Source organism: Nicotiana tomentosiformis, chromosome 11 (assembly GCF_000390325.3).
Source record: "Nicotiana tomentosiformis chromosome 11, ASM39032v3, whole genome shotgun sequence".
In the NCBI taxonomy this organism is placed as follows: Eukaryota; Viridiplantae; Streptophyta; class Magnoliopsida; order Solanales; family Solanaceae; genus Nicotiana; species Nicotiana tomentosiformis.
In genome coordinates this window covers 100,970,787-100,982,600 of record NC_090822.1, presented here as the reverse complement: position 1 = coordinate 100,982,600, position 11,814 = coordinate 100,970,787, and the positions used below count along the sequence as shown (strand labels likewise).

Genomic DNA, 11,814 nt, shown 5'->3' with positions numbered 1-11,814 from the left:
GGCTCTTAGAAAAGCACAACTTGTCTATGAAGAGGAGATGGCTCGGAGAATTGCTCAGAATCAGCCTTTGGGTGCAAACTAGTTTGGAAATATACCTCCCGGTGGTGGGAGACCACTTGGTGATTATGCTAGACCGGTCTACAACCAAGGCTTATGAAGTATTAGACCACCTCCAGTTGCAGCTAACAATTTTGAGTTGAAGCAAGGGTTGCTCCAAACCCTTCAGAATTGATGTGTCTTCAAAGGAAAGCCAAACGAAGATCCAAACAACCATCTAATGGACTTCGAGGAGATTATGAACACTTTTAAATACAATGGTGTGTCACAAGATGCAGTTTACTTAAGAGCATTCCCTTTCACACTTAAAGATGATGCAAAGTAGTGGCTTTGAAGCTTGCCCCAGGGATCAATTAGAACATGGGAGGAGATGACTAGAAATTTACTTGATAAATATTTTTCCCCAGCTAAAACGGGAAAGATTAGAAGAGAAATCCATAACTTCTGCCAGAAAGATAAGGAAACTGTGTTTGAAGCTTGGGAGAGGTTTAAGGAATTAGTTCTAAAGTGTCAACATAGCAGAATTGAACTCTGGATGCAACTCCTGGATTTTGGGATAGATTGACACCGGTCTCACATAGAACATTGAGTAATGCAGCCGGAGGTCCGTTGATGAAGAAGACTCCAGAGGAGATAATCACAATTCTAGATGAGTTGTATAAACATGCAAACAAGTGGCCCTCTGAGAGTACTGAAAGAAGAAGATCAACTAGTGTACACCAAGTTGATGCTAACACATCTGTGTAGGTACAGCTTGATGCCATGGCCAAAGAAATAAGGAAGTTCACCTTAGCTTCGATACAAAGTGAGCCTCATGCAGCATTTGATATTTGTGGAAGAGGACACCCTACTCATGAGTGTCAAGCCTCAACTAGGGAAGTGAATGATGTGGGGAATTATAACTTCAATGCAATGGGTCAGAAGCACCCCGATTATTCATAGAGTTCACCTTGGGGTACTGCAAATGCATGGCAACAAAACAACTCCAGATTTCGGGGGCAAGGAGCTTCAGGCTTCCAAAATCAGTAGAGGCATCAGTTTCAGCCTCAACAATCCAATCAGCCCGGTCTAGAAGATATGATGAAAGCCTTCATTGTCAATACAGATGAGAGGCTAGATGCTCATGGGGCATCAATTCGAAATCCAGAGAAGCAAGTGGGACAAATTGCAACTATATTGTCTGAGAGAATTCCAAGAACTCTCCATGCTGATACTGAAAGAAACTCCAAAGAAACAGTAAATGTTGTGACCTTAAGAAGCGGGCAAGTGTTGAAAGAGCCCACTCCGGTCCAAAAAGATGTGATACCTGAAAAAGAAAGTGGGGAGCAACTGAAAAATGAAGTTGATAAGAAGAAGAAAGGCAAGAAGGGAGCTGAGAAAAAAGAAGAAGGGGGAAACTTCAAGAAGGGAGGAACATGAAGAGAGAAAGCGCATGCCTACTTTACCTTTTCACCAAAAGTTATATAGAGAAAAGCTCGACAAGTAATTTGAGAAATTTCTTGATGTGCTGAAATAGGTCAATGTAAATTTGCCATTCACGGAGGTGCTCTCCCAAATGCCAGCTTATGCCAAATTCTTGAAGAATATCCTTACAAATAAGAGGAATATAGAAGAGACCTCGGTGGTCAAGCTCACAAAGTATTGCAGCGCAATCTTGCAAAACAAACTCCTACAAAAGTGTGGAGATCCAGGGAGTTTTACTATACCTTGCTCTCTAGGCACTCTTACCTTTGATAAATCTTTATGTGATACTGGTGCCTCAATTAATCTAATGCATTTGTCAATTTAAAGAAAACTGGAGAATGATATTGGAGATATAAGGTCCGCACCAATATCCTTGCAGCTAGCTGACCAAACAACTCTAATACTCGAGGGGATAGTGGAAGATGCCTTAGTTCGGGTAGATAAGTTTGTATTTCCTGTAGATTACATAGTGGTGAAGATGGAAGAGAACAAGGAGATCCCCCTAATCCTAGGAAGACCATTCTTAGCAACGGGTAGAGCAATATTGGATATACATGATAGAAAACTTATGCTTAGAGTGGGTGAAGGGGTTGTGACGTTCGAGATGAATGTAGAGACTGGGGTGAAAAAGGAGAAGCCAATTGTAAGTGTTGAGTGAAAGGTGAAGAGTTCAAGAGATAAGGCTACAGTGATTGAGAAAGATAAGTGTGGGATGTACACCAAGAAGGCTGAGAAGAAGTTGTCTGCATGGATGTGCGCACTGGTTCAGGCAAGAAGAATGGAGCCCGACTTCGACTCAGACCCCGACTAGATATTTAGGGAAGTTTCCTCTACCTTATGCTTTTTTAATTGTGTGTAATGGGGACATACCACAACTTAAAGTGTGGGGTGGGGGATATTTGTATGTTGTATGTATATTAGTCTTAGTTTTTGTTTGTTTGTTTTAGTAGTATGATAGAAAACAAATTGAAAAAAACCATAAAAACCCTAAGATGGATATCATTCGACAGGTTTCTTGAGGGATTAGGTCGAAAGAAAAAAAAAAGATCCTTGGTTTTTTTTTGTTCTGCAGTTCTTTTCAAATGGTTTTGTTTGAACCGGGTGTAGTTAGTTTTTATTTTGTTAGGAGTAGGAAACCTTGTGTTGTGAGTTGAATTGGAAGTAATATCTCTTGACTTTGTTATGCCTTGAGAATAGTAAGTGCTTTAGTTGTGATGCTTAGGCTAATTTTTTGACTCTTACCTGAGTACATTAAAGTGTATGATCTTAACTTTGTTTAACTGCTTTGACTAGAGTGTCTTGATAATCCAATCTTGAGTGAGTTATGTGCCATGTGTGTGTGAGGTTTTGTGTTATTCTGTGCATTATTTTTTATGTCTAGAACTTGCCCTGTATGTTTGCAAAGCGAAATAGAAGAGAAGTTTTATTTAGTCTTGGAAGTGATATAGGCATTTCTTTATTGAGCCAGTTATATATTTTACCCACCTAATTTTTATGTATCGTATTTGATACATTTGAGCTTGTAATCTTGTTTCTTTGGAAACCACATTACAAGCCTTACCCATTTGTTTGAATTAACCATCTACTTGAACCGTTTACCTCTCATGAGCACTTGGAATTGTTATGAACTTTGTAAAAGTTGAAGTATGGGGTAGTTGGTTTGGCTTTTGAGTGGAACTAATGGAAACAGGAGAAAGGTGCAATGCATCGAAAAAGTAAGAGTCACTTGAATTGAAAGAGAAAAGAAAAAATAGTTGTATTGTTTTGAAAATATTCCTTGATAGGTGGTAGCTCTTGATGTAATTGTGCTTAAAGAAGTAGGGAGTTAATGTATATAGATGTGAAGATGGAGTCATGGTTTGAAATAAGTGTGGGGTTTTGAAAGGTAAAGTGTATGTATTAAAAGTGCTTAGGGAGGTGTAATCACTCTTATATCTAAATGTATCATATGCGTTTCGCAACTTACATTACAACCATTTAAAGTCCTACTTGATCCTTGACTAAATGAGCTCAATTAGTAGAGTAGTACACTACTGGCAAGCTTATAGTTCATCTTTTGTGGCATATGAATGTTGTTTCTGAGAGTGAGTGAATTCTGTCTATCTTGAGTTCCTATTTATTCTTAATTTCTATTGTGTGAGTGACAACTCTCTATTGTTGTGTAAGGGCACTTGATTCATGAAGGAAATGTAATGCTTGACCTATATGTTGGAGCAAGTGAGCGGGTTATAAATAATACATGGTACGTGTGAGTCAACTCTTGAGGCTAGGATGTTACACTATTGTGCTTAATCTATGTTAATTATTCTTGGTATGGTAAGTTAGGAGAGTTGTTTAAAAAGGTCGTGTCTTTATAAAGTGTAGTTTGATTGCTCGAGGACGAGAAATGGTTTAAGTGCGAGGTGTTGATGGTAGTCTATAATTACATGTTTTAGTCGTTTATTGCACTCTAATTTACTGCACTTTAATTACGTTTGAGCTTTAATCGCCAGTGTTTTGCACTAAATGTGTGTTTATTCCTTGTGGGAGTGATTCCGAGCTATGTAGATGTTATGGGATGAATTCGAGCTATTTGGAGCTTTGAAGTCTAAGTAAAAGCCCAAGGGATTAAGCCGGGATCGCGTTCGGGGGTCAAGAACCACGTCCGGATATCAAAAAGTCAAGAAACATCCGTAATTTGAGAATTCCCCACTGCCGCGGCGCATGGGGTGGCGCATAGGGCGCCGCACTTGTACATTTCCTTGTTGTCTATCAGAAATCAACTCTCTAGATTACCCCACTAATGCCCTGCGTGGTGCGTCTCCCCATGCAGCGTGCCTGTACAAATTTTACAGAGTAATTGTCCTATTTCGCGTAGGAAAAGGTATTTTCGTTTAGGCTTGACCCTACTTGGTATATATACATGAAAAAATGTTATTTTCTGGACTTTTGACATATCTAAGACCTAAGGAAGCGAAGGGGAAGTCGGAGAAGCAAAAGCACATGGATTTCATCATTCAATCCTCACTCAAGATACGAGTTTGAATCGTTTTATGTTTTCCTTTAACTTAAACATATTTGTGATGAATTACTCCATATCTATGGAGTAATTCTCTTTAGGGTTTGATGGATTTGGTGTATTGATCTTTGTTTGTAGATTATAACTCTAGTTTTTATGTATTGAATCATTTTCGATGATTTAATTGTTGCATCTATACTCACTAGTTCAGGTAATCTAGAGAGGCATAACTTGTGATATTGTTGAATTATATTTCGTTGGTTAAATTAATTAATTCTTCTTAGTAATCGAAAGAGGCTAGTTGAATTATTGATTAAACCTAGCTAGGAGGATAATCGAGAGAGGTTCTCCTAAAGACCAATCCACCACAAATTATTGCATATATTCACCAAGCTTAACTTAGTTCATCTTGTGAGGTTGAGACTTAATCGAGAGAGGAGTTTCTTTTAAATGTGTGAACTAATAATTGAGTAAATTCGAGAGACTCACTTGAACATTAGAAGTGAACTATCTAGAGTTAGATCCCAAACAATTATCTTGCACCTATTCCATCAAAACCCTATTTTCTCTCATTGATAACTTTCTTTGCTTACTCCTTGTTGCGATTATCATTAGTTGATAGTTTAGACTCTTAGTTAATTTTAGTTTTAATCACATAATTCTCATTGTTGATCATCTTGGATATCAATCAAGCTATAAACTACGAAAATATTGTTTAACTTCAATCCATGTGGATACGATATTATATTATACTATATTCAACTAGCGGTCATATTTTAAGTATGTGTGCCGAGCTCGTCAGCGAGGTCGCTACAACAAACCTTTTGGGGTTTTAAGTCTTGCGACTCCGATGAGAACCAGAACTCGATTGGGTTGGAGAGGAAGTAGTAGGCGATTGGTGGTCTGCTGTATGGTTTTGACTGGGTGATATAGGGGACTCGGACTCTCGTTCCTGTACTTCGTGAGGCGAAGACATAGTGGGGAATGTACTGGAAACGTTTGATACTTCTAGATTTTCATACATAGTGAAAATTTGTAGTGAGAACAAAATAAAATAGGTGTTTGGTTTTGAGAGAAAAGGAAATTTTTGGGTTTGATGCGAATAGTGATGAAAGAGACAATGTTTGGGTTTATTTAAAGAGGGCGAGGGACCGGTTACAAACGGGTATAGATTGCTGAGTAGATGGGTCGTTTAGTAACGGGTACGACATTTGGGTTCTAAAGAGATGAAAAATAGAAACTAAAATTTTAATGACATGGCACTTTTATAGCCGTTAAAAAGATGTGCATAAGAGTACAAAGGAACTGCTAACCCGAGTCAAGGGAACCAGGTTCCCTGACTTAGTTTTGTAAATGTGAGCCTCGTCATTTTACCAAGATACAATGACACTACCTCCTTGTTTGCTCTGTAATTTTCATGCGTGTCTACCTGTTACGGTATAGAAAAAAGTTAGAACTTGCCAGAAAATACTTTTTTAGCTATTTTACCTGTTCATTCTTTCATAGCTAGTCATTGAGAGACCATGTTCTTAATTTGATTTTATCAACCCCAGCGCCAATCGATTCTTTTCAAAGTGCTCTCTACTTAGTGCTTTAGTGAAGATATTTGCTACTTGATCTTCTGTTTTGCAGAACTTCATGCAGATAAGACCTTTTTCAGCATTATCTCTGATAAAATAATGTCACACATCAATGTGCTTTATTCTCTTACGCTGAACTGGGTTCTTTACTATGTTGAGAGCAATGGTGTTATCACACAGTAATGGCACACAATAAGAAAATACACCAAAGTCCTCCAGCTGCTGCTTGATCCACAGCAATTGAGCACAGCAAGAGGCAGCTGCCACATATTCAACTTCTGCAGTTGAAATAGCCATAGAGTTTTATTTCCTTGTACCCCATGAAATCAGACACAATCCCAGAATATGTGCCATACAAGAAGTGCTTTTTCTATCCACCAGATAACTAGCATAATCAATGTCAGCATACCCAATCAAGTCAAAATTGTCTCCTGAAGGGTAGTAGAGAACCAGGTCCTGCGTTCCTTTGAGATACCTTAGAATTTTCTTGGCAACCTTCAGATGAGATTCCTTTGGACTAGATTGAAACCTAGCACATAATCCCACACTAAATACAATATCTGGTCTACTAGCTGTGAGATACAAGAGTGAACCAATGATACCTCTGTACATGGTTTCGTTCACAGGAGAACCAGGTTCATCCATATCCAGACGAGTGATAGTGGCAATAGGGGTATCACTGATTTTTGAACTTTCCATCTCAAATCTCTTTAGGAGCACTTTAATGTACTTATGCTGACTTATGATCGTTCCCTTAGGAGTTTGCTTAACTTGCAATCCCAAGAAAAAATTCAATTCCCCCATCATGCTCATTTCAAACTCACTTCCCATATGCTTTGCAAACTCTTCACACAGGGGAATCATTTGTTGCACCAAAGATGTTGTCGTCAACATAGATTTTCATGATGAGCAGGTTCCTCCCTCGTTTCTTCAGAAATAGGGTGTTGTCAATTTTTCCTCTTGTAAAGCCATTTTCAAGGAGGAATTTGGACAACCTTTCATACCATGCACGAGGGGCCTGCTTCAGTCCATATAATGCCTTGTCAAGTTTGAATACATGCTCAGGATGCTCATGACATTCAAAACCAGGTGGTTGTTTGACGAAGACTTCTTCCTTTAGATATTCATTCAGAAATGCACTTTTGATATCCATTTGGAACAATTTGAATTCCATATGAGATGCAAAGGCAATGAGGATTCTGATGGCTTTCATTCGAGCAACTGGAGAAAAAGTTTCATCATAGTCGATCCCTTCTTCTTGATTGTACCCTTGAACTACCAACCTTGCCTTATTCCTTGTTGTGTTCCTAAACTCATCAAGTTTGTTTGTGAAACCACCTAGTTCCTATAACACTTTTGTCTTGAGGGTCAAGGAACCAGGTGCCATACGTTGTTCCTCTCAAATTAATGGAGTTTATCTTGCATAGCAGTAATCCAGTCAGCATCTTTCAATGCTTCCTTGAGATTTTTGGGCTCAATTTGAGAGAGAAAGGCTGAGAAGGCAAGTGAGTTTCTTGACTTTGATCTAGTTTGAATCTGTGAGTCAAGAGGATTGATCACATTTTGAAGAGGGTGTGAACTTTTATGTTTCCAGATAGACACCTGAATCTCATTGTGAGAGGATCCGGGTTCCTCTGAATGAGATCCATTGTAGACATGAGTGCCACTTCTCAGATCAGCATTAGGGGTTCCTTGCACGGCATCAATAACTCTATTCTCTACTTCAGTTGTTGTGATTGGGGGACCAGGTTCCTCTACATTTGATGGAGATACAGTTGCACCATCTTTATTTGATTCCTTGACCTGACTCATCATGTCAACCTTTCCATTTGCCATATCAATGACTTCACCAGGTACCTTTGACTGCTCTCTGTCTTGATCAATCTTATCATGTGAATCTTTCCCACATATGTGGTATGATTCATCAAAGATCACATGCATGTTTTCCTCAACACATTGAGTTTGTTTGTTGTAAACCTTGTAATTTTGCTTTGTGATGAATAACAGAGAAAGATTCCTTCATCACTTTTGGCATCAAATTTTTCCAGTGCTTCCTTCCTATTATTGAGAACAAAACATTTGCAGCCAAACGTCCTCAAATGTATTAGCTTGGGTTTTCTCCCATTCAGCAGTTTATACTGGGTTTTGTTCAAGAGGGACCTGATCATGCACTTGTTCACCAAGTAGAATGTAGTGTTGATTGCCTCTGCCCAGAAACGTTTTGCAACACCACTGTCGATCAGCATTGTCCTTGCCATGTCTTCAAGAGTCCTATTTATCCTCTCCACACCATTTTGTTGGGGTGTTCTTGGAGTTGAAAACTTATGATTTGTACCACTTTCAGCACAAAATTCGTTGATTTTTGCGTTGTCGAACTCTGTGTTGTGATCAAATCTTATATGTTACGCCCCAAACCTGTGGAGGCATGACTAGCACCTGGTACCGTACTGTCCCAAGCGAACCACTCCGTAACTCATTTTTTCTTCTACAACTATCATGGGCCAACATGGCCACAACTCGTATAACTATAAGTAGGCAAACGTTGTATCAATGAACCGTCGTTCTTAAAACATGAATACATATGGGTCGTCAAGGCCTCTGACATACTGTACAAAATGAATTTCTGTCTACAAAGCCTCTAAGATTATTCGACATCAAATGGGACAAGGCCCCTGCCTAACCATAAGTCTATAGCAAAACTCTTACATGATGACTTATAGACTCGGGTGCACTCCTAATGAAGTGGAGTCTTATCAATCCTTCGCTGAATGCTAACCTCGTCTATTATGAGGGCACGTCAAACTGATTACCTATACCTGCAGGTATGAATGCAGCATCCATAACAAAAGGACGTCAGTAAGAATAATATACCGAGTATGTAAGGCGAAACTGAAACATAACAATAAGTCAATATTAAGTAAAGACATATAAGAATAAACCTGAATATCTGAGGTGCCACCATATATGCATACTAATTATACTTATATATATATATATATAAATACTTCTCTTTGAGACTATTATCCATATCGTAACATGACTGCCCAACTGATCAGTGGTAACTACCCGATCGATCGTAGCTCGGTGGTAAATGTATAACTGCCCAACTGGTAGTAACTGCCCGACCGGCCATAGCACGGTGGTAAATGCATGACTGCCCGATCGGTCGTAGCACGATGGTAAATGCATGACTGCCCGACTGGCTGTAGCACGGTGATAAGTAAATATGCATGACTTCCCAACCGGCCGTTGCTCGGTGGTAAAATGAATATGCATGTAACACTACCTTATGAACATTAATATCTTTATTGTATTCCTCAATAGAGACTTAGAAACATATTTAAACATGCTTTGTATTACATTTCATAGGAATGAATAACGCACATCCTTAACTATTAATAGTAGAACCATTATGGAACAATATTATGTTTACGTATCGTTACTTGGATCATGCCAAAAGAAGGAAGGATTAGCCTTAACATACCTCAAATCCATCTTTGGATGACTTCGCGTTGCTTCTATAAATGGAAAGAGAATGCTACTGCTATGTTGGAAAGGAAACAGTGTTGCTACTATATCTCAAATCATAAAATATTGAGTTGAATAGAAGAAGATCAAATTAAAAAGTGATGCCTCCATAAACTCACGTTTCCACTACCTAATACTAAGTACTGCATATGCATCCCTTAAGCCCTCCATATCCTAAAGTGAAATAAGATACATATGTATATATATCACTTCCTCCTTCTTACACGTGGGATCCTCCCTCCCTTCCCCCCCACCCCCCACTCTTTCCTTAATTGATGACACATGGTCATCTAATAAAATATAACAATAACATAGTCACAAATCCTCTATAACCTCATGAATGGCCTTAATCCCTTGAAATATTACGTTAATGAGGTTTGCAAACACTGGAAAAGTTTCATCCTTGGTTCTGAGGAACAATGTCCAGGTGATTCTAGAGTAGTCATCCACTATGACAAAAATGTAGTTTTTTTCCTCCTCTACTTGGCACCATCATAGGTCCACACAGATCCTTATGGGGGAGATCAAGTGGCCTTGAGGTGTTTACTTCCTTTTTAGGCTTGAAGGAGGACATGGCTTGCTTTTATTTCACACATACATCACACACCTTGTGATATTTGAAACTTGACTTAGGCAGCCCACGAACCAGGTCCTTCTTGACCAATTTGTTCAGCAACGTAAAACTTGTATGTCCCAATCTTATGTGCCACAGTTAAGCCTCATCATCAACAACACTCAGACATATGAGATCCCCATTGTGCAAGGACTCAAAATCAGCAACATAAATGTTTTTGTTTCTTTTTGCCATCAGGGCCACTTCACTAGTCACGAGATTTGTGATTGTGCAGATTTTTTATACAAATTCTACTTTGTTTCCTTTGTCGCAGATTTGAGAAACACTCAATAGGCTATATTTCAAGTCATTCACATAATACACATTTTCAATTGAGTGGGTGAGTGTCTTCCCAATTCTTCCTACTCCCAGAATGTATCCATTTTTGTCATTGCCAAAGGACACACTCCCTCCTTGCAGGGCTTTGAGTGAAAGGAAATCATTGATACTTCCAATAATGTGCTTGGAGCAGCCACTATCCATATACAATTTTTGGCTGCTTCCTTTCACTGCTTTCTGCACAAGAGAATTAGGGATTATACTCAGGAACCCAAACAAGTTTGGGTCCCTTGTAGTGAGGAAAAGGGTGAATTAAACTTTTTTTCCAGGCAGGCAATACACGAGTTTTAACGGAGGGACCAAGTTCCTTAGAAGTAGTTACCTTTTCAACAAAAATCTTGTTTTCTGTTGGGACTGAATTCTAGCTTTACAGTTTTCTTTAAAATGTCCAGTGTTGCCACAGTGAGTGCAAAGGCGGTTATGAGGGACAGTAACATACTTGTTATGTGGATTGTAGGGAGTCTTTTCCTTTTGGAACCCGACTCCCCCCATGTTCCCACCATTGCTTGTATACATGGCAGTAATTGTATCCGAGGACCAGGTTCACTTTAGAAATTTTTCTAGGTCATTTTTAACTCTACATAGATCTTCTTAAAGTTGTCTGTTTCTTTTAAGTTCAGCACAGAGACTAGATTTCACATATATGAGTTCATTTTCAAGATTAATGTGTGCCTCACTTGCAACTTCCTTTCCCTTTTGGATAATCCCATAACTGATTCCTTTTTTAAATTCATCTATTAATTCTTTTAGGTCCATGACAACTATCAACAAGTCACCTCTCTCATTTTCTACGTTTTTAATTTTTTTAGTTAGAACATACTTTTCTTTCTTTAGAACCTCGATGGTTTCTTTTAGGTCAACCACTACGACTACCAGATCATATCTCACATTTTCTACCTCTCTTATCTCCATAGTTAATGCATTTTTATCATTTATAAGACTGTGATAAGCATCAATTAAAATATTTGCCAAAGATATAAGCTTTTTCTGAGAGTAAGACTTCAAATTTCTTTGAATTTCTAGAATGCTTACCTCATCATCATCATCGTCAGATTTTTCCATCAGGGCAAAGATAGAGTCATATTCAGCTGCTTCACTTTCAACTGCCATCATGGAGGTATCACCATATGCATCATCTTCTCCAGATTCGCTGGAAGAATCTCCCCATGCGGCAAGAGCTTGTTTCATAACACTGTCAGCGGCTTCTTTTCTCTTGAATCTTTTATCAGGAACCG

General features: G+C 38.7%; 2 protein-coding genes and 1 non-coding gene across 3 annotated transcripts; 1 reads left to right on the top strand and 2 right to left on the bottom strand.

Annotated features, from left to right (window-relative positions):
* Positions 1-475: 475 nt before the first annotated feature.
* Positions 476-582, bottom strand: LOC117276124 (small nucleolar RNA R71). Its single transcript, XR_004506347.1, has one exon. It is a non-coding gene; the product is annotated as a small nucleolar RNA R71 (small nucleolar RNA).
* A 1,030-nt stretch (positions 583-1,612) lies between these two features.
* Positions 1,613-2,179, top strand: LOC138901929 (uncharacterized). The gene is made up of 2 exons (XM_070189729.1): positions 1,613-1,695; positions 1,849-2,179. Exons 1-2 carry the CDS (start codon positions 1,613-1,615, stop codon positions 2,177-2,179), a joined length of 414 nt encoding a protein of 137 aa, XP_070045830.1.
* A 4,223-nt stretch (positions 2,180-6,402) lies between these two features.
* LOC138901927 (uncharacterized mitochondrial protein AtMg00810-like) lies at positions 6,403-6,930 on the bottom strand. The gene has a single exon (XM_070189728.1). It carries the CDS (start codon positions 6,928-6,930, stop codon positions 6,403-6,405), a length of 528 nt encoding a protein of 175 aa, XP_070045829.1.
* Between the last annotated feature and the right edge of the window lie 4,884 nt (positions 6,931-11,814).